This window comes from Dasypus novemcinctus, chromosome X (genome assembly GCF_030445035.2).
Source record: "Dasypus novemcinctus isolate mDasNov1 chromosome X, mDasNov1.1.hap2, whole genome shotgun sequence".
NCBI classification, from domain to species: domain Eukaryota; kingdom Metazoa; phylum Chordata; class Mammalia; order Cingulata; family Dasypodidae; genus Dasypus; species Dasypus novemcinctus.
The window spans coordinates 64145750-64169895 of NC_080704.1; the positions used below are offsets into that span (position 1 = coordinate 64145750).

Below are 24146 nucleotides of genomic sequence, written 5' to 3' on the forward strand. Positions count from 1 at the left end.
CTGCATGGAACGTGGGAGAGTGTGGGCAATGAGGTGGACCATTGACAATGAGGTTCAGCGGTGGTCTGATATGTATTCACCAAATCCAATGAATGTCTCATGATGATGGAGGAGATTGTGTTGCTATGGGGGGAGGAATGGGGTAAAGGGTGTGGAGTGTATATGGGCTCCTAATATTTTTTGAATATAATATTAAAAATATAAATAAAGGAAAAAAATAAAGACAATGACCCCACACACTAGTAAAAAATTGTGGTATGCACATACAATGGAATACTACTCAGCTGTAAGAATAAATACACTACAAACACATGTGATAACATGGATGAATCTTGAGAACCTTCTGTTGAGTGAAGCAATCCAGGATTTGAAGGACAAACATTACATGACCTCAGTGATATGAACTAAGTAAACCAAGCCACCTCAGAGAGCTAGAGACTGGATGATAGGCTTAAAGGAAATTGAGGGGTAGAGGAAGGATGCAAGCTGACACCTACATGGGTGAAATCTATGATAAGCTGTAGGTAAGTATTTGTCCAAGGAAGGGATAAAATGGGTGAAAAGGGTTACCTTTGGGTGTGGCTTTGCAGGCTTGAGGGGGCCTAGCAATGGGAGTAATGGGTAATTTGCTCAAGAAATTGGGGGGAGGTTGGGGCAACATAGAAACATAGGAGATTGTTAGGCATGTGTTTGAGAGTATAATGTTGAGAAAACTTTTCAAAAATATAATAAGGAAGGTTACCTGTTTAAGACGCTTAAAGGGAATAATCCGATGCAGGGCAGGCTCTTTGGGAGTGTGAGTGCTCATTTTGCCATAGTTGGTTATATCATTGTATAGAGATCATAGAATGACAGTGAAGGTATACCCAATTTTGGGGAGGACTGATGTTCTCAAATAGAGGAAATTCTATCTCTCAAGAGAAATGGTGGCTCCCATTGCATTAGGGCAGTTGAGCCTATCAAGCTTTCAACACTGTTGCAAGTATCTCTGATCACGGCCGTTCAAGCAACGAAATTGACTGTCACTGGGGGCATTAAAGGCAGGGTGAAAGAGGTATTGAATAGATGGAACCAATGTAACTGTGTGAGCAATAGAAGTATTCCAGGGCGGCAGACTTGGCCCAGTGTTTAGGGCGTCCATCTATCACATGGGATGTCCACGGTTCAAACCCCAGGCCTCCTTGACACGTGTGCTGCTGGTCCATGCACAGTGCTGATGCTTGCAGGGAGTGGTGTGCCCCGCAGGGTGTCCCCATTTGGGGGGGCCCCACGGCCGGGGAGTGCACTCCATACAGAGAGCCGCCCAGCACGAAGGAGAGTGCAGCCTGCCCAGGAATGGTGCCACACACATGGAGAGCTGACACAACAAGATGACACAACAACAAGAAACACAGATTCCAGTGCCGCTGACAACAACAGAAGTGGACAAAGAAGACACAGCAAATAGACACAGAGAACAGACAACCAGGGTGGGGGGGGGAAGGGGAGTGAAATAAATAAATAAATAAATAAATCTTTTTTTAATGTATTCCACAAGATTACACAAGGATGGATATAAGACATGTTAAATTACACCAAAAAGATATAAGGGTTGATAGGCTAAAATCTAAATCATAATGTAAAACATAAGATAACTAAAACTTTAGAAAATTGCATATTCTAAAATATAAACCACAATGTAAACCCAAATGTTACCTTGTTTGAAAGCTATTGTCTCAATATCTGTACATCAATTTCAGTAAATGGAGTATGAACATGTAAAAAGATTATTGCTGTGAAAGGGAAAAGGGTTTTATGTTGGATATGTGGGAGTACTGTATATTGTATATATGAATTACTGTGATCTAAAACTTCTGTGAAGATAAGCTTAATAACTTGGAAAAAAAAAGAAAAAGAAAGGACGTAGACACTGAGGAAAAGATGGAAGTAGTTACCTTGCCAATTTGCATACAGGACATCACTTATTGCAGTGATGGAAGGCAAAACACCAAAAACAAAGCTTTTGCATTTTTTAACTTTTTGACACCTCAATTAATTTTTACCTTAATTTTTCTAAATTAATATGTATTCTATATCTAACCTTTAAATTCATCGTTATATTCCATTTTACTGTTAATGGGACCTGGCAAAATATTGGGCTTCACTTTTGAAGAAGTTTTGGTTCACAGAGACTTTTAACAATTGCAGGGGAGGAATACTGTTTTAGGATGTTATTGACAGGGGACACATAGTTGTCAGGGAGTTCTCCAGGGCATATATTCAGGGTACATAAAAATGTTTGGATATTTTCATAGTGGATACAATTAAAAACAACAAGTGAGGGAGTTCTGAGTTCCTAGCCAGGGGAGCTCTATCACAGTCCCTAAAGGAAGAGCAACAATCCCCCAAGTGCAATGGCAAAGACCAAAAAAGAGTGAAGGTCCAACAATGAGCCCTTCAGACTAATGACTATGCTTGTGAGCCTGTGCACCTGAATTAAGATCAAGGCCTTGGGGAAAGGCAGGAAGAGATGAGAGGTGGAGGCGTCCCTGGGACATGGAGCTGCCCTGGATGGTGCTTCAGGGGCAATCACTGGACATTGTAAATCCTCACAGGGCCCACTGGATGGAATGGGGGAGAGTATGGGCCATGATGTGGACCATTGACCATGAGGTGCAGAGGTGCCCAAAGATGTACTTACCAAATGCAATGGATGTGTCATGATGATGGGAATGAGTGTTGCTGGGAGGGGAGAGGTGGGGTGGGGGTGGTGGGGTTGAATGGGACCTCATATATATATATATATATTTTTAATGTAATATTATTACAAAGTCAATAAAAAAAAAGATCAAGGCCTATAGCTGCCAGGTGCCTAAGAGTTGCCTCCTGAGACCCTCTATGTTGCTCAAATGTGGCCAGTCTCAAAGCCAAACTCAGCATGTAAATGTGTTGCCTTCCCCCCAGCTTGGGACATGAGTCCTGGGGATGAGCCTCACTGTTGCTGAGGGATTACTACCAAGTACCAGCCGATGATGTAACTAGAAAATGGCCTTGAATGAAAGGGTCATCTCGGACCAGCAGAATATTTCAATCTATGTATAATACCAGGAGTTAAAAATGCTTCTTGACCTGAATCAAGGGGGAAGTGGAAAGGACAAATGAGTTTATATGGCTATGACTCTCCAAAAAGAGCCAGGAGGTTATCAGAGGGGTTGCCCTTATGCACACCTCAGTAGAGTCCCAGAGACAGATAAAATAGATAAAAGCCCAGGTATTCGTTCTTTTGAGGGCTACAGAGACCCACAGGTTCTATGGTCATGGCAGATGGAGTTCAGTGCCATGTCAGTTGGCCATACTTTGGAGTTTGTGATTTTGTGTGATGGAGCTGGACTCAGATGTGATCTTTTTTCACAAGCCTCTCCTTTTACTTTTATCTGGAACTGTAGTTGGTGCTGGGGTTTAATATATACCCAGGGAACCTGAATCTCTGGACTGACCATGCTCAGAGATGTACTCACCAAGTGCAACGAATGTCTCGTGGTGTTGGAGGAGGTTGTTGTTATGGGAGTAGGAGTGGGGTGCCAAGTGTGGAGATTATATGGGGACCTCATATTTTTTTAATGTATCATTAAAAAGTAAAGGTAAAAAAAGTCAGAAAAGGGAAATAGATGTGGCTCAAGCAGTTGGGCTTCTGTCTACCATATAGGAAGTCCAGGGGTCAATATCCAAGGCCTTCTGGTGAAGGCAAGCTGGCCTGCACTGTGAGCTGTCCCACACAGAGTGCCAGGCCATGCGAGAATGTCACCTGGGGTGGGAGTGCTGCCCCATGCAGGAATTCTGCACCATTGAGGAGTGCAAGCTGACATGGAGCATTGGCATAGCAAGACAACCCAACATAAAGAGACACAGAGGAGAGACTATAAGAGATGTAGCAGAACAGGGGGCTGAGTTGGAGCAAGAAAATGATACCTCTCTCCCACTCTAGAAGGTCCCAGGGTCAGTTCCTGAAGTCACCTAATGAGAATACAAGCAGACACAGAAGAACACACAGCAAATGGACACAGAGAGCAGACAATGGGGGCAGGGAGAAATAAATAAATCTTTTTAAAAAATCAGAAGACTGCAAGTGTTGGAGAAGACGTGGCGATATAGGAATGCTTATTCACTGTTAATGGGAATTTAGAATGGTATAGACACTATGGAGGATGTTTGGCAATTCCTAAAGACAGTGAATATAGACGTTCCATGTAACCTGGAAGTACCACTACTAGATATATATTCAGAAGATGTGAGAGAAGTGACACAAACAGACATCTCCACACCGATGTGCTTAGAGGCATTATTCACAATTGCCAAACATAAAAACGACCCAGATGTCCATCAACCAATGAAAGGATTAGATTAAATGAATTGTGGTGTATACACACAGGGGAACAATATGTAGCTGTAGGAAGAAATGAAGTCATGAAGTATATGACAACATGGATGAACATGGAGGACATTATAGTGAGTGAAACAAGCCAGACACAAAGGTATTGTATGATTGCACTATTATGAATTAAATATATTTTATAAAGTCATGGAGTTAATAACTAGAATATAGGTCACCAGAAAGTAGATTGACACTATTCTATTTGGAAATAGAATGGAAAGCTGGGGTATAATCTGTGTAGAATTGATAAAAGGTTGTTTGTAAATCTTGGGAAATTAATAAAAATGGTGAAAGCATGTCATAGTGTTCGTAAGTAGCTATGCTATTATAATGGTGTAGCAGTTTGATATGGTCATGTATTCCAAAAATAGATATTGGATTATGTTTGTAATCTGGTCTGTACCTGGGCATGATTAGGGCTGTGGCAAAGGACAGAGAGTTGAGGGCTTTTAATGTAGGAGTTTTGATGTTGGAGTTTGATGAAAAAGCTGGAGCCCAAGGGAGAGAGACAGAGCCATTCACCTTATAGTCTAGAGCTGACCTTGTGGAGAGAGGCAAAGCCTTGCGAGCCTCACAATCTACAGCTGATCCTGTGGAGAAAACAGAGGAACTGAGCCCAGGGGAACACAGGAAGCTTGAACCCTCACAGATATTGGCAGCCATCTTGCTCCAACACGTGAAAATAGACTTTGGTGAACGAAGTAACTTATGCTTTATGGCCTGGTATCTGTAAGCTCCTACCCAAATGAGTACCCTTTATAAAAACCAACCAGTTTCTGATATTTTGCATCAGCACCCCACAAAACATTACATTAAAAAACATAAAAGGTTCCCATATACCCCACTCCCCATCCTCCCACTCCCATAATTTTAATTATATTTTTTGAAGATACATAGATCACAAAAAAGTTACATTAAAAATATGAGGTTCCCATATACCCCACCCCCTTACCCCACTCCTCTCACATCAACAACCACTTTCATCATTGAAGAGCACTCATTGCATTTAGTGAATACATTTTGGAGCACAGCTGCACCACATGGATAATAGTTTACATTGTAGTTTACACTCTCACCCACGACATTCAGTGGGTTATGGTAGAACATACAATGTCCAGCATCTGCCCCTGCAGTACCACCCAGGACAACTCCAAGTCCTGAAAATGCCCCCACATCATATCTCTTCTTCCCTCTCCCTACCCTCAGCAGCTACCATAGACACTTTCTCCACATCAATGCTACAATATCTTCCATTACTAATCACAATAGTTACATTGTAGAATATCAGTAAATCCATTCTAATCCATACTCTATTCCTCCATCCTGTGGACCCTGGGATGGTTATGTTCCCTCCACCTCCATATTGAGAGGGGCCTTAGATTCCAGGTGGAAGTCATCATCCATTTGAATTTTGATAGGGATTTCTTTCAATCTGCAGATCACTTTGGGCACTATTGCCACCTTTACAATATTAAGTCTTCCAATCCTTGAACATGGGATATTCTTCCATTTATTTAAGGCTTGTTTAATTTATTTAAGCAATTTTTTGTAGTTTTAGTGTACAAGTATTTCAACTCCTTGGTTAAATTTATTCCTTGGCACTTTATTATTTTAGATGCTATTATAAATAGAATCATTTTCTTGATTTCCTTTTCAGATTGTTCCTTGCTGGTATATAGAAACACAATTTATATATATATTTTTTATTTTTCAACAATGCTGAATTCCTTGTTTTTAGCTCTAGTAACTTTCTTCTTGATTTTTTGTGATTTTTCTATTTATAAATTCATGCCATCTGTGAATGGAGATATTTTTACCTCCTCTTTTCTCCTTTGGATGGTCTTATTTATTTTTATTGCCTAATTGCTCTGGCTATAACTTCTAGTACAATGTTGAATAGCAGAAGTGAAAACAGGCATCTTTGTCTTGTTTCTTATCTTAGAGAGAAAACTTTCAGTCTTTAACCATTGAGGAGGATGTTAATTGTGTTTTTCACAAATGCTTTTTATGATGTGAGGAAGATATCTTGTACTCCTAATTTTCTGAGGACTTTTCATTATTTAAGGACATCAAATTTGTCAAATGTCTTTTCTGCATCAGTTGAGATGATCATGTGGGATTTTCAATCATTATGTTAATACTGTTTATTACATAGATTGATTTTCTTATATTGAAACAACTTTATATTACTGGAATAAATGCCACTTAGTTATGATGTATAATCATTTTTGTTTCCTTTTGAGTTTGATATGATACTATTTTCTTGAGGATTTTTCCATTGATATACATAAGATATTTTGGTCTTTCCTTGTGATGTCTTTATCTGTCCTGCTTTCAGGGTAATGATGGACTGGATCTATTCTCTTCTCTCAAGTTTTCTGGAAGTTTGAGAAGGCAGGGTGTTAACTCTTCTTTGTTTTTTTTTTGTTGTTGTTTTTTTCTCCTGTCTTTTTTTAAATTGATTTTGTAAAAATATTACATTAAAAAAATATGAGGTCCCATTCGACCCACTTCCCCCACCGCACCCCTCCCCCCCCAGCAACACTCACTCCCATCATCAAGACACATCCATTGCATTTGGTAAGTACATCTCTGGTTATCTCTGCACCTCATGGTCATTGGTCCACATCATGGCCCACACTCTCCCCCATTCCATCCAGTGAGCCCTGGGAGGATTAACAATGTCTGGTGATTGCCCCTGAAGCACCATTCAGGGCAACTCCAAGTCCCAAAGGCGCCTCCACATCTCATCTCTTCCTGCCATTCCCCATACCCATCGGCCACCATGTCCACTTTTCCCACTCCAATGCCACCTTTTCTCTGAGGTCCTTGGATTGGTTGTGTCCGTTGCCCCTCTATGTCAAGAGAAGGCTCAGATTCCACATGGTTACTGGATGCAATCCTCCTGCTTTCAGTTGTAGGCACTCTAGGCTCCATGGTGTGGTGGTTGTCCTTCAACTCCATCTTAGCTGAGTGAGGTGAGTCCAATAAATCAGATTGTAGGAGCTGGAGTCTGTTGAGGCTCAGGGCCTGGTTATCATATTGTCAGTAAAAAGATTCAATCTCCTAAATATATCTGAAATCCCAATACCAACTACAATTCCAGTAAAGTAGCATGATAGTCTTATGAAAAGAGATCCCCTCTGGGTCCAGTTTCATCACGCAGAAACACCAGCTCCAAAGAAGGGCCATCTGACATGGCAGTGAACCCTATCTGCCATGACCATAGAACCCGTGGGTCCCTTTAGCCCTCAAAGGAACCAATACCTGGGGATTGTATCTACTTTATCTGTCTCTTAGACTCTGCTCAGTTGTGCATAAGGGCAATCCTTCTGACAGCCTCCAGACTCTTTTTTTTTAGAGACTCATAGCCATATAAACTCATTTCTCCTTTCTATTTCCCCCTTACATTAGATCAAACAGCATTTTAAAGTCATATTATTCTATGTAGACAGGGATATTCTACTGATCCGCATTGAACCTTCAATTCAAGGTCATTTTCCAGTTGCATTATCAGTTGTTAGTTGATAGTGATCCCTCGGTGCCAGGGAGGCTCATCCCCGGGTGTCATGTCCCATGCTGGGGGAAGGCATTGCATTTAGATGCTGAGTTAGGCTTCGAGACTGGCCACATTGGAGTAACATGAAGGCTGTCAGGAGGAAATTCCCAGGCACAGTGCTACTCTAGGCCTTGTTCTTATTTCAGGCATATAGGCTCACAAGCATAGTCATTAGTATCAGGGGCTCACTGTTGGACCCTCATTCCTTCTCGGTCCTTGCTGCTGTACTTGGGGGACTGCCGCTGCTCCCCTAGGGACCATGGCACAGCACGCCCGGCCAGGGACCCAGTACCCCCCCAGCTTTAGTTTTTAATTGTTGCCACTATGAGTATATCCAAACATTACCATGCACCCTGGACATATGCCCTGTATAGCTCCCTGTCAGCCATATATCCCCTGTCAATAGTATCCTATACCAGTATTCCTCCGCTGCCATTGTTGGACCACTCTGGGATCCAGAACTTCCTGAATATTGAAGCCCCAATATCATGTCAGGATCTCTTACTAGCAAAATGGGATATAGTGATGGGTTTAAAGGTTAGATATAGAATACGTGTTGACTTGGAAAAATTCTACATCCTATCTTTTTCTTTTCCTTTCCCCCCCCCTAATTATTGAACTTCTCTTCACAAGAGCCCTAGACCACAGCAATTCATGTATGCAATATACAGCACTCCCACACATCCACCACAAAATCTTTTCCCTTCCACAGAGATACTCTAACAGCCTATTCACAACATATTTACTTAAAGTGATGTACAGAGTCTGAGACAATAGCTTTCAAACCAGGTGACATCTGTGCTTACATTGTGGTGCATACTTTAGGACACGCAGTTTTCTAACATTTTTAGTTATTCTATGTTTTACATTATGGTTTTCATTATCATTCTGTCGTCCCCTATATGTTTATGATGTAATATTACATATTTTATATCCATTCTTGTGTACTCTCACGAAACTCCTCTCTTACCCCACATTTACCTTGGTTACACACAGTTAACATCTGTTTTCCCATCCCCTTGGTGCCCACAGTGACAGCCAACCTCTGTTTCCCGAGGAACCACGTCTAGAGATACTTGCAACAGTGTTCAGGTCCTAAATTGCTCAGCTGCCCCAATGCCCTGGGAGCCACCCTTTCTCTAGAGAGATACAGTTCCCTCTATTTGATGGCATTAGTCCTCCCCAGGATGTGGGTCCACCTCCACTCTCACTACTTGGGTCTCTACCCAGTGGTATCACCCACTCTGGCAAAATGAGCATTCAGACATTCCCCAGGAGCCCGTCCCACATCGGATCATCCCTTCCGAGCATCCTAAACAGGTAACCCTCTTAATTATATTTTGATACGATTTTCTCAGCATTTTACTCTCAACCAACACCTAACACTCTCCTGTGTTCGTATGCTACCCCTCCCTCCCCCCACTTTTTGGGCAATATTACCCATCCGCCCATCCCAAGTCCCCCTCAAAACCGCTAAGCCCCACCCAAAGGCAACCCCTTGCCCCCATTTTATCTCTTCTTTGTGTTCATACTTACCGCCAGCTCATCATAAATTCCACCCCTGCAGACGTCGGCTCACATCCTTCCTCCACCCCCCGATTTCCTGTAAGCCTATCGCTCAGTCTCTAGCTCTCTGAGGCAGCTTGTTTATTTCATATCATTGAGGTCATGTAGTATTTGTCCTTCAATGCCTGGGTTGCTTCACTCAACATAAGGTTCTCAAGATTCATCCATGTTATCACGTGTGTTTGTAGTGTATTTGTTCTTACAGCCGCGTAGTATTCCATTGTGTGTATATACCACATTTTATTGATCCTCTAGGCAGAATTCACCAATGAAGTGATCTGTTCCTGTGCTTTTCCTTATGTGGAGGTTTCTGGTTACTCATCCAATCTCTTTACTTGTTATAGAACTTTTAAATTTTTATATTTGTTCTTGTCAGTTTTGTAATTTTTGTGTTTATAAAAATGTGTCCATCTCATCTGCTACCTAATTTGTTAACATGCAATTGATCATAGTATTCTCACTTTTTTTGTAGGTGGTGGATTCTTTCATTTAACGTTTAATTTTTATTTGATTTTTATTTTTTTAAAGATATATAGATCACACAAATTGTTAAATTAAAAATACAAGAAGTCCCCATTTACCCCCAATCCTCCAACATCAACAACCGCTTTCATCAGTGTGGCACATTCATTGCATTTGATGAATACATTTTGGAATACTGCTACAAAGCATGGATGGTAGTTTATGCTGTAGTTTACACTCTATTCCAGTCCATTCAGTGGGTTATGGCAGGACAAATAATGTCCTGCATCTGTCCCTGCAATATCATTCAGGACAGCTCCAAATCCTGAAGATGTCCCCATAGCACACCTCTTCTTCACTCTCCCTGCCCTCAGCAACTCCCATGGCCATTGTCTCCAGATCAAAGACACAGTTTCTTTCATTGCTAGAATCACAATAATTCTATAGTAGAATGATCCCTTAGGTTCCTGTGAGGTCAGTAGTATTATACCCAAATTAATTTTGTGATTTTAGTTATTTTTATCTTTTCTCTTTGCTACTTGTCAGTCTTGCTAGAAATTTGTGAATTTTACTGCACTTTCCAAAGAGCCAACTTTGATTTCATTGTTTTTTGGGGTTGTTATTGTTTTTCTGGTTTTTAAAATTTCAAATATTTCTATTCAGTCTTGATTATTCTTTGTACTTTCTCAAAACTGATGCTGATCCCCTCTAGGGATTTTTTAATTTTAAATTATTGTTCTTTTCTGCTCCTGAATTTCTATATAATCGTATTTTAAAATTTATAGCTCTCTTTTGAAATTTTCATTTTGTTCTTATACCATTTCCCTGATTTCCTTTTAGTTTCTGTCCATGTTTTCCTTTTTTTCATTTATTTATTTTTAATTCATTTTAGAATATTACATTAAAAAAATGAAGTCCCCATGCACCCCCCACCCCTCTCACCCCACTACTCCCCCCATAGCAACATTCTCCTCCATCATCATGACACATTCATTGCATTTCGTGAATACGTCTCTGAACATCGCTGCACCTCATGGTCAATGGTCCACATCATAGCCCACACTCTTCCACGTTCCATCCAGTGGGCTATGGGAGGATCTACAATGTCTGGTAATTGTCAGTGCAGCACCACCCAGGACAACTCCAATGCCCGAAAACGCCTCCACATCTCATCTCTTCCGCCCATTCCCCACACCCAGCAGCCACCATGGCCAATTTTTCCACAGAATGACACATTTTCTTCGATTACTAACCACAATAGTTGATGAATAGAATATAAGTAAGTCCACTCTAATCCATATTCTATTCCTCCATCCGGTGGACCTTGTATTGGTTGTGTCCATTCCAGATCTATGTTAAGAGGGGGCTTAGATTCCACATGGATGCTGGATGCAATCCTCCTGCTTTCAGTTGTAGGTACTCTTGGCTCCATGGTGTGGTGGTTGATATTCTTCAACTCCATGTTAGATGAGTGGGGTAAGTTCAATAAACCAGAGTGTAGGAGCTGAAGTCTGTTAAGGCTCAGGGCCTGGCTATCATATGGTCAGTCCAGAGATTCAGATCCCCTAGACATATCTTAAACCCCAGCACCAACTACAATTCTGGTAAAGTAACAGGAAAGGCTTGGGAAAAGAGATCACATCTGAGTCCAGCTCGATCACACAGAAACACCAACTCCAAAGAAGGGCCAAATAACATGGCAGTGAACTCCATCTGCCATGGCCATATGACCTGTGGGTCTTGGTAGCCCTCAGCAGAACCAATACCTGGGGTCATATCTACTTTATCTGTCTCTGAGACTCTGCTCAGTTGTGCATAAGGGCATCCCTTCTGATAATCTCCAGGCTCTTTTTTAGAGACTCATAGCCATATAAACTCATTTGTCCTTTTCATTTCTCCCTTGATTTAGGTCAAAAAGTATTTTTAACTCCTGTTATTATATGTAGACAGGGATATTCTGCTGGTCTGAGTTGAACCTTTTATTCAAGATCATTTTCTTGTTATGTCATCAGTTGGTACTTGGTAGTGATCCCTCCGCGCCAGGGAAGCTCAACCCTCGGAGTCATGTTCTATGCTGGGGGGAAGGCAAAGCATTTACATGCTGAGTTTGGCTTTGAGTCTGGCCACATTTGAGCAACACAGAAGCTCTCAGGAGGGAACACTTAGGCACACTGCAGCTCTAGGCCTTGTTCTTATTTCAGGTGCACAGGCTCACAACCATAGTCATTAGTATCGGGGGCTCATTGTTGGACCTTCATTCCTTTTTGGTCTTTGCTGTTGCACTTGGGGGATTGTTGCTGTTCCTTTAGGGACTGTGATAGAGCTCCCCTGGCTAGGAACTCAGCACTCCCTCAGTTGTTGTTTTTACTTGTCTCCACTATGAAAATATACAAACATTTTTATGTACCCTGGATATATGCCCTGTAGGAATCCCTGTCCACCAGATCTCACACCAGTATTCCTCCACTGCCATTGTTGAAACTCTCTGTGATCCAAAACTTCCTGAAAAGTGAAGCCCAATATATTGTAGGTTCCCTTAATAGTAAAATGGAATATAGTGATGAGTTTAAAGGTTAGACATAGAATACATATTAATTTGGAAAAATTCTATATCCTATCTTTTTCTTTTCTTTTTCTAATTATTAAGCTTCTCTTCACAAGAATTTAGATCACAGTAATTCATATATACAATATACAGTACTCCCACATATCCAACATAAAACCTTTTCCCTTCCAAAGCAATAATCTTTTAACATATTTATAACATATTTACTGAAACTGATATAGAGATATTGAGACAATAGCTTTCAAACAAAGTAACATCTGTGTTTACATTGTGGTTTATACTTTAGGCTATACATTTTCCTAAATTTTTAGTTACCTTATGTTTTGTTTTATGATTTACATTTTAGCCTATCAGCCCCTATATATTTTTGGTGTAGTTTTACACGTCTTATATCCATTCTCGCGTACTCTTGTGAAACACTTCTATTGCCCTCACAGTTATGTTGGTTCCATCTATTCAATACCTATTCCCCCCCTCCCCTTAGGGCCCACAGTGACAGTCAATCTTCATTTCTTGAAGAGCCATGTTCAGAGATACTTGCAACAGTGTTGAGGGCTTGACTTGCTCAACTGCCCTAATGCACTGGGAGCCACCATTTCTCTTGAGAGATATAGTTCCCTCTATTTGATTGCCCCAGTCCTCCCCAGGATACGGGTCTACCTTCACTCTCATTATATGGGTCTCTACCCAATGATATAACCCACCCAGGCAAAATGGGCATTCACATATTTCCTAGAAGTCTGTCCTGCATAACATTATCCCCTTTAAATATCTTAAACAGGTAACTTTCCTTATTATATTTTTGAAAAGGTTTTCTCAGCATTATGCTCTCAACGAACACCTGAAAGTCTCCTATGTTCATATGATGCCCCACCCTGCCCCCAATTTCCTGGGCAATATTACCCATCCGCCCATCCCTAGCCCCGTAAAGCACACAAAGACCCACCAAAAGGTAACCCTATGCCCCCATTTTATCCCTTCCTTGTACACATACTTACCCCCAACTTATCATAGATTTCACCCATGTAGATGACAGCTTACATCCTTCTTCTAACCCCTGATTTCCTGTAAGGCTATTATCCAGTCTCTAGCTCTCTGAGGCAGCTTGGTTTACTTATTTCATATCAGCGAGTTCATGTAGTATTTCTCCTTCAATGCCTGGGTTGCTTCATTCAACTTAAGGTTCTCAAGATTCATCCATGTTATCACATGTGTTTGTAGTGTATTTGTTCTTAAAGCTGAGTAGTATTCCATTTTATGTATATATCACATTTTATTTATCCATTCATCTGTTGATGGGCATTTGGGTTGATTCCAACTTTTGGCGATAGTGAACAATGCTGCTATGAACATTGGTGCGCATATATCTGTTTGTATCCTTGTTTTTAGTTCTGCTGGTTATATACCCAGCAGTGGAATTGCTGGGTCATATGGCAAATCTATGGTTAGTTTTTTGAGAAACTGCCAAACTGTCCTCCAGAATGGTTGGATCCTTCTGCATTCCCACCCGCAGTGGATGAATGTCCCCATTCCTCCACATTCTTTCCAGCATTTGTAGTCTTCTATTTTTTTCATAGCTGTCAATCTTATGGGAGTAAGATGGTATCTCATTGTAGTTTTGATTTGCAATTCCCTGATAGCTAGAGATTTGGAGCATTTTTTCATGTTCTTTTTAGCAATTTGTATTTCTTCTTTGGAGAAGTGTCTGTTTAAATCTTTTTCACATTTTTTTAAATGGGTTGTTTATCTTTTTATTTTCAAGATATAGGAGTTCTTTATATGTGCAAGTTGTAAGTCTCTTATCCGATATATGGTTACCAAATATTTTCTCCCATTGTGTAGGCTCTCTTTTCACTATCTTGAGAAACACTTTTCAGGTGCAGAAGGCTTTAATTTTGAGGAGGTCCCATTTATCTATTTGTTCTTTTGCTGCTCATGCTTTTGGTGTGAAGTTCATGAAGCCATTTCCTATTACAAGGTATTTTATATGCTTCCCTACACTGCTATCCAAATTCTTTATGATCTTGGCTCTTATATTTAGGTCTTTGATACAACTTGAGTTGATCTTTGTATAAAGTGTCAGATGGTAATCCTCTTTCATTCTTCTACATATGGATATCCAGTTCTCCAGGCACCATTTGTTCAATAGGCCATTCTTTCCCAGTTGAGAGGGTTTGGTGGCTTTATCGAATATTATATGGCTATGTATATGAGGATCTATATCAGAAATCTCAATTCGGTTCCATTGGTCTGTGTGTCTTTCCTTATGCCAATACCATGCTGTTTTCACTACTGTAGCTTTGTAGTATGTTTTGAAGTCAGGTAGTGTGATTCCTCCAATTTCCTTTTTCATTTTCAATAAGTCTTTGGCTATTCGAGGCCTCTTTCCTTTCCAAATAAATTTCATAGTTAGTTTTTCTAGTTCCTTAAAGAAGGCTGTGTTGATTTTTATTGGGATTGCATTGAATGTGTAGATCAGTTTTGGTAGGATAGACATCTCAATAATATTTAGTCTTCCTATCCATGAACAGGGAATATTCTTCTATTTATTTAGGTCTTCTTTGATTTCCTTGAACCATGCTGTGTTGTTCACTGTGTATAAGTTTTTTTTAAATCCTTTGTTAAATTTATTCATAGGTATTTGATATTTTTATTTACTAGTGTAAATGGTATTTGTTTCTTGATTTCCTCCTGAGCTTGCTCATTATTGGTGTACAGAAATGCTAATGATTTTTGCAAATTGATCTTATACCCTGCGACATTTCTAAACTCATTTATGAGTTCTAGAATCTTTGTTGTAGACCTCACTTGGTTTTCTATGTAAAGGATTGTATCATCTGTAAATAATGAAATTTTGACTTCTTCCTTTCCAATTTGAATGCCTTTTATATCTGGTTCTTGCTTCAGTGTTCGAGCAAGTACTTCTAAGACAATGGTAAATAGAAGGGGAGACAGTGGGCATCCTTGTCTTGTTCCTGAACTTAGAGGGAAGGATTTTAGGATTTCACCATTGTAAACAATGTTGGCTGTGGGTTTTTCATATATACGTTTAATCATGTTCAAAAAATTTCCTTGTATTCCAATTTTTTGGAGTGCTTTTATCAAGAAAGGGTGCTGTATTTTGTCAAATGCTTTTTCTGCATCTATAGATATAATCATGTGATTTTTTTCCTTCAAACTGTTTATATGGTGTATTACATTGCTTGATTTTCTTATGTTGAACCATCCTTGCATACCCGGAATGAATCCCACTTAGTCATGGTGTACAATTCGTTTAATGTGTTGTTGAATATGGTTAGCAAGTATTTTGTTGGGTTTTTTGCATCTCTGTTCATTAGAGAAATTGGTCTGTAATTTTCCTTTCTTGTGGTGTCTTTGTTTGGCTTTCGTACTAGGGTAATGTTGGCAACAGAGAATGAGTTTGGTAATGTTCCTTCAGTTTCAGTATTTTGGAAGAGTTTCAGCAGGATTGGTGTTAGTTCTTTCCAGAATGTTTTGTAGAAATCACTTGTGAAGCCTTCTGGCCCTGGGCTTTTCTTAGTTGGGAGGTGTTTAATGACTGATTCTATCTCTTTACTTGTGATTGGTTTGTTGAGATCATCAATTTCTTCTTTTGTCAATAGAGGCTGCTTATGTGTTTCTAGGAATTTGTCCATTTCCGCTGAATTGTCATTTTTGTTGGAATATAGTTTTTCAACATATCCTCTTATGATAGTATTTATTTCTGTGGGACCAATGGTGATATCTCCTTTCTCATTTCTTATTTGTGTATTTGCAGTTTCTCTCTCTTTTTTTTTCTTTGTTAATGCTGCTAAGGTTTTGTCAATTTTATTGACCATCTCCAACAAACAGCTCTTGGTCTTTTTTATCTTTTCAAGGGCTTTCTTATTTTCTATTTCATTTAGTTCTGCTCTTATCTTTGTTTTTTCTTTCTTTCTTCTCTGTGTGGGCTTCCTTTGTTGTTTTTTTATTAATTCCTCCAAATGTGCATTTAGTTCTTCAGTTTATGCTCTTTCTGCTTTTTTGATGTATGATTTTCTGGCTATAAATTTCCCTCTCATTACTGCATTTGCTGCATCCCATAAGTTTGGGTATGTTGTGTTATTTTCATTAGTTTCAAGGTAGTTATTAATTTCTTTTGAGTTTTCCTCTTCGACACACTGCTTTTCTAAGAGTGTGCTATTTTCTTTCCATATCTTGTTGTGAAATCTGGGCCTCTGGCCCTTGCAGATTTCCAGCTTCCTCCACTGTGGTCAGAGATATTATTTTGTATGATTTCGATCTTTCTGAATTCATTAAGCCTTTTTTTGTGGCCTAGAATATGGTCTATCTTGGAGAATGACCCATGTGCACTTGAGAAAAATGTATATCCTGCAGTATTTGGATGTAATGATCTGTATATGTCTATTAGATCCAGCTCCTCTAATATATTCTTCAAATATTTTGTTTCTTTAGTGATTCTCTTTTGAGATGTTCTGTCCAAAGTTGAAAGTGATGTATTAAAATCTCCTACTATAATTGTAGATGCATCTATTTTTTCACTCAGTTTTTCCTGTGATTAGCTCACGTATTTGGAGGCACCCTTCTCAGGAGCATAAATATTTATGATTGTTCGTTCTTCTTGAGAGATTGTCCCTTTCACTAATATGTAGTATCCTTCTTTGTCTCTCACAATTTTTTGCATTTAAAGTCTTTTTTGTCTGATATTAATATAGCTACTCCTGCCTTTTTTTGGTTATTGTTTGCTTGTAAGATTATTTTCCAACCATTGACTTTCAGCCTCATGAATCCCTGGGTCTAAGATGTATTTCTTGTAGACAGCTGATAGATGGTTCATATTTCCTTATCCAATGTCCCAGTCTGAATCTTTTGATAGGTGATTCTGATCCATTGACATTCAGTGTTATTACTTTCAAGTAATTATCTATGCTAGCCATATTATGATTGTATTTGTGTTTGTCATATTTCATTTTTTTTCCTTCTCATTTTGTCTCTTTGTTGCTCTTACACTCTCCTCCAACTCTGCCTCTCCAGTTTTTTCCTTTCTTCCTGCAGAACTCCCTTTTGTATTTCTTGAAGGGTAGGTTTCTTGTTGGCATACTCTTTCAGTTTCTGTTTATTTGTAAGTATTTTGAACTCTCCATCATTTTTGAATGCTTGTTTAGCTGGGTTGAGTATTCTTGGTTGGAAATTTTTTCTTTTAGTACCTTGGCTATATAATACCACTGCCATCTTGCCTACATGGTTTCAGATGAGAAATCAGCACTTGATCTTATGGAGCCTCCCTTGTATGTGATGATTTTCTTTTCTCTCGCTGCTTTTAGAATTTTCTCTTTGTCTTGAGCATTGGATAATTTGACAAGTATATGTCTTGGGGTGGGCCTGTTGGGGTTTATGACTAGTGGAGTGCGCTGTGCTTCTTGGATATGTACATCTGTCTCTTTCAGTAGATTTGGGAAGTTTTCAGCCATTATTTCCTGCAACACTCCTTCTGACCCCCTTCCCTTCTCTTCACCTTCTGGAATGCCTATAATACGTATGTTTGAGCATTTTGCATTGTCATTCAGGTCCCTAAGTCCTAACTGGATTTTTTCTATCTTCTTATTGACCCCTTCTACTATCTGTATGATTTCTGATGTACTGTCTTCCACATCACTAATTCTCTGCTCTGTCTCTTCTAGTCTGCTGATATTTGCTGCAAGTGTATTTTTGATTTCTTGAACTGTGGTGTTCATTCCCATCATATCTGTTATGTTTTTGCGTATGTCTGCAATTTCCCCTCCAAGTGATGTCTTCATGTTGTTAACCTCTTTCATTACTTTGTCAAATTTGTCAATGATAAATGTTCTGAGATCTTTCATTGCTTGTGCAAAGTTTTGCTCCCCTTAGCGATTTTTGGTTTGTTGATTGGATTCAGCCATGTTTTCCTGATTACTGGTTTGGTTTGTAGACTTTTGTTCCTTTCTGGTCATCTCTTTATCTTGACGGATTTAGTCAGTTCCTTAGCTTCTTTGTCTACTCTTGGAGGTTAATTAGCTGTTATTTTTGCATAGGTGTTATATATTCTCTTTGTCACTTTTTTCTTCTTATTCTAATTTCTTGTTGTTGGTTAAGTTCACTTTAAAGGAAAGTATTAGTGTTGGGGAAAGGCAATTGTGTAAGCAAGGGAAAAGTGTAAAGTAGTATTGGTGATATATGTTAACAAAGCAAGAATATGAGATCTGGGAGGATGGAGGTTAGATTTATGTAAATTGTGTAGAGTTATAGCAGTAGGTAGAGTACCTATTATGAGGTAGATGATTGAATATGGGAGGAATATGGTATGAGCTGAAAAGGTATTGTTTTCGTGAGAGAGGGAAAAAGAAAAGAAAGGTAATAGTTTCAAGAGTGGATAACAGACAGAAAACAAAACAAAGGTATTAGAAATTAAGACTTAGACCCTTCGTGGATCGAAGAAAGGGAGGTGGGAGGTGGAATATAGGAGAGACAGTAGGTGGTGGTGGATATCAAGATGTAGGGGAAAGAGGATGGTGTAGGTAGCCTAAATCAGTTCATACAGAAATGAGGCAGTGGAGGATGAGAAAACCCAGCAAATGTGAGGTGTTTCCTGCTGCACCTATTGTATAATTGAGTTAAAATAAACTAAGTAGAATATGAGGGACAAGAGGGAGAGAGACAACAAAAAAAAGAAGAAAAAAAAGGGGGGGGGAAGGGACGAGAGGTAGAAAGGAAAAGGGGGTGGGCAAAGTGTGGGGAACAGGTAGGGGAAAGAAAAAAACAACAGATATACACGAACCAGAATTAAAACACCCACTACACAACACCTACCACAAAAAAAAAACCTTAAATAACTGAGTAAAAAAAGACTTTGGGGGATACACTGTGAGAGAAGTCTAGGGGATAATGCGGTGTTAGCAATCAGGAAATTGAAAAAAGTAAAGAATAAGTCAAAATGAAAATAAAAACTAAACAAAATGAAATGACAAAGAAAAAATGCCAACATTGAAGGCTAGGGCATTTAAGGACCTCAGATGGACCTCAGTGCGTGATGGATTCAGGGATGGAAAGTCTGAGATATTGAGGACTCAAGAGGTGTGAGTCTCTGTGGTGTGGGCCACCAGAGTTTAGGGAATTCAGACCTGGCAATCTCCAATCTGATCAACAGGAAGCCTGGGAGCCCTGCAGTGTAACACAGCCCTCAGGGGTACCCACAGCTGGGTGCCAACCCTATGGGGGAAGTCAGATCTGTAAACTCTATATTATGACTGAATCCTGCAATTCACTAACTTAGCAGGGCTCATTAGTGTGGATATTTCTCACTTCAGCTTTTGGACAGCTCTCGCCCTGTGATTCCAAAATACTGCCACTAGAGGGCGCCTCTACACCGCAGCCACTATACTGGTACAGATCCAAAGCCTGGCCTCTGACGCGGAAAACAGATTCCGAAACCGGAATTCCCAAACTTCGCAAAATATTCCCTAATCGGCTTCCAGACGTGTCCCCCTCCCTTCCTGCAGCCTAAAACAACTTTCCGATTACGTCCCTTTATTGCCTACAGCCTATTTGGGTTGGAGATCAGCTGCCAGGCTTTTGGGGGCTGCGCTTCAGGCGGAAGCGCTATTGTTTGTGTTCGCAATCAAACGTTTCTCCCGCTTCACAACAAAACACCGTCTATCTTCCCAAATCGATCCGCAAAGGCGACCCGTCACATCAACCCACCAACAGTCCGCTCAGAACTCACGAACTCAGCATCTCAGAGCCATCTAAAAGTGGAGCCGCTGGGCAGGACCGTGGCTCCCCCCACCCCCAATAGGGAGGAACCCGTGTATGGGTCTCACCTGCGGGCAATAGAACCAAAATTATACCTTCTAAATCAATCCTCTCCGTTACCTTTCCACCCAATCGATGTCCAGGCACTTCTGCCCTGCAAAAATCCCAAAAAAGCCCCGCCTTGGAGAACCTGCAGCCGCGGCCAGCTGTCTCTTCCCGGGACAGACCGCAGAGGCAAGTTCACTCAGCGACCATCTTGCCTCCTCCCTCCGCTGCTGAGTCTATTGTTTTCTTCCTTTCTATTTCATTTAGTTCTGCTCTGATCTTTATTTATTTATTTATTTATTTATTTATTTATTTATTCTTTGGGGTTATTTTGTTGATTTTTTACTAATTCCTCCAAGTGTACTCTTAGGTATTTGGTTTTGGCTCTTTTTTCTTTTTTGACATATGAATTTATGGCTATGAATTTCCCTCTCCATAGAGCTTTTCCTGCATCCCATGAATTTTTATATATTTTGTTGTCATTTTCATTAGTTTCAATGTAGTTACTCATTTCTTTTAAGATTTCCTCCTTGACACACTGTCTAAAAGTGTGTTGTTTACCTTCCATATCTTTGTTCTTAATATGATTTTCTGGCCCTTGCATATTTCCAGCTTCATTCTGCTGTGGTCAGATAATTTATTTTTTTATGATTTCAATCTTTCTGACTTCATTGAGACTTTCTCTGTGGCCTAGCATGTGGTCTATCTTGGACAATGATCCATGCTCCTTGAGATGAATGTATATCCTGGTGCATTAGGGTGTAGTGTTCTGTATATGTCTATTAGGTCCAGATTATCTAATATATTATTCATAGTCTTTGTTTCTTTATTGATTCTCTTTTGAGATATTCTATCTAATGTTGATAATGGTGTATTAAAATTCCTCTCTATAATTGTAGAGGCTTCTGTTCCTCCACTTAGGTTTTCCAGCATTTGCCCCACATATTTTGAGGCACCCTAGTTAGGTGTATAAATGTTTATGATTCTTCTTTGTTCTTGAGAGATTATCCCTTTTACTAATATGTACTGTCAATCTTTGTCTCTCACAATTGTTTTACATTTAAAGTCTATTTTGTCCAATATTAGTATAGTCACTCCTTCCCTTTTTTGATTTTTGTTTGTTTTTAAGATTTTTTTTTCCAGCTGTTCACTTTCAATCTCCTTGAATCCCTGTGTATAAGGTGGGTTACTTGTAGGAAGCATATAAATGGATCATATGTCTTTATCCATTCTGCTAATCTGTGTCTCTTGGTTTATAAGTTTAATTTTTGATCATTCAGTAGTATTTCTCTTGAAGAAATACTTACATTAGCCATATTTTCTTTGGATTTCTGTATGTCATATGTTCTTTTTATTTCTTTTTTCATCTTTTAGTTGTTCTTGCACTATCCTCCAACTGTCTCTCCTGTTTTTTTATTTCCTTGTGCAGAACTCCATTTTGGTATTTCTTGAAAAACAGGATTCTTATTGGCATACACTCTTAGTTTCTGTTTATCTGTGAATATTTTGAATTCTCCATCATTTATGAATGCCTGTTTTGCTGGATAGAGTATTCTTCACTGGAATTTTTTTTTCTTTTAGTACCTTGACTATGTCATACCACCGCCTTCTTGCCTCCTTGGTTTCAGATAAGAAATCAGCATTTAATCTTAATGAGCTTCCCTTGTATGTGAAGGCTCTCTTTTCACCTGCTGCCCAGTATTTTATCTTTGTCTTGAGAATTGGATAATTTGACAAATATATGTCTTGGAGTAGGCCTGTTATACTGTTAGGGTGTGCTTCACTTCCTGGACATGTACATCCATTTCCCTCAATAGGTTTGGATGTTTTCAGCCATTATTTCCTCCAGCATCCCTTCGTTTTGTTTTTTTTTTTTTTGAAGATTTATTTTATATTTATTTTCTCCCTTCACCCCCACCAGTTGTCTGCTTTCTGTGTCCATTCATTTTGTATTCCTCTGTGCCTGCTTCTATCGTTATCAGCAGCACCAGGAACCTGTGTTTCTTTTTGTTGCATCATCTTGCTGTGTCAGCTCTCTGTCCAGCATCATTCTTGGGAAGGCTGCACTTTCTTTTGTGCTGGGCTCCTCTCCTTACAGGATGTGTTCCTTGCATGTGGGACTCCCCTATATGAGGGACAACCCTGCATGACACATCCCTCCTTGCTTACATCTGAACTGCACATGGGCCGCTACACACAGGTCAAGGAGGCCCAGGGATTGATCTGCAGACCTCCCATGTAGTGGACAGACACCCTATCCATTGGGCCAAGTCTGCTTCCCTCCAGCACCCCTTCTAACCCCTTTCCATTCTCTTCTCCTTCTGGGATGCCTATAATGTGTACGTTTCTGCCTTTTCTGTTGTCATTCAAATCCTAAGTCCCTGCTGTATTTTTTCTATCTTTTTATCTATGTATTCTATCTGTTCAATTTCAGATTTACTGTCTTCTGCATCACTGATTTTTCCCTCTGCCAGTTCAAGTCTGCTGTTATGTTTGTCCAGTGTATTTTGATTTCTTAGATTGTGCCATTCCTCACTATCATATCCATTATGTTTTTATGTATGTTTAAAATTTTTTCAGTCTGTGCTCCCAGTGTCTTCTTAATATTTTTAATGTCTTCCTTCACTTCATTAAGTTGATTCATGATATTTGTTTGAACTTCTCGTTAGTTGTTCCATGTTCTGCATCACTTTGTCACTTTTAGTTTGTTTGTTGAACTGGGCAATGGCTTCCTCTTTGTTAGTATGGCCTGTAATTTTTTGCTGTTGTCTAGGCATCTGTTTGTCTTGATGGGTTTATTCATTTCATTAGCTTCTCTTTCTATTCTAGCATTTACCTCTGTGCACAGGAACAAAAGAAGGATTCCCACTGTCACCATTGTTATCCCTTATTGTGCTAAAGGTCGCATATAGAATAATTAGGCTAAATAAAGCAATAAAGTGTGCCCAAACTGGATAGAAATAATTAAAACTTTCCATATTCTCTGATATGATCCTATATTTAAAATTACCTTTGAAAATCCACAAAATGCTCATACATGACTTCAACAAAGTGCTGGGAAAGAAGATTAATATGCAAAATATCAATATTTTTTTCTATACACTACTGATGAATAATCTGAGGGAAAATAATCAGGAAAAAATCCATTTATAATAGCAACTAAAATGATCAAATATTTAATGATAAACTTAATGGAGGACATAACTTACCCATATTCAGAAAACAACAAAAATTGCTAAAAGAAACTGAAGAAGATTTAAGTAAATGGATGGACTTCCCTTGTTCATAGATTGCAAACTAAATATTAAGATATCAATTCTACCTAATTTGATTTACAAATTCAATGAAATTCCAATAAAAATCCCAACAGCATTTTTTGCTGAAATGTAAAAACCTATTGTCAAATTTATTTGGAAGGGTAAGGGGCCCTAAATAGACAAAAATAATTTTAAAAAGTTTGAAGACTCTCAGTTACTGACTTTGAAGAATATTACTTAGCTAGAGCACTAAAAAAACAGAAACAAAACAGCATTGTACTTGCATCAAAACAGATACATTGACCAATGGAACTGAATTGAGAACTCAGACATAGACCCTCACATCTATAGTCTCATGATTTTTGACAAGGCTGTCAGTCCCTCCCAGCTAGGCCAGAGCAGTCTCTTCAAACCAATGGTGCTGGAAGGAATGGATATCCATATCCAAAAGAAAGAAAGAAGAGTTCTGTCTCACACTTTATACAAAAATTACCTCACAATGGATCAAGG

The 24146-nt window shown here is 39.3% G+C and overlaps 1 protein-coding gene across 1 annotated transcript in view; it reads right to left on the minus strand.

The window, feature by feature from the left end:
• The window catches only part of LOC101411756 (trophinin), a 60335-nt gene extending 59527 nt beyond the window's left edge, over nucleotides 1-808 (minus strand). The window contains 1 exon segment of the mRNA XM_058291089.1: nucleotides 743-808. Within this exon segment, the coding sequence (XP_058147072.1) occupies nucleotides 743-808 (66 nt within the window).
• Nucleotides 809-24146: the final 23338 nt, after the last annotated feature.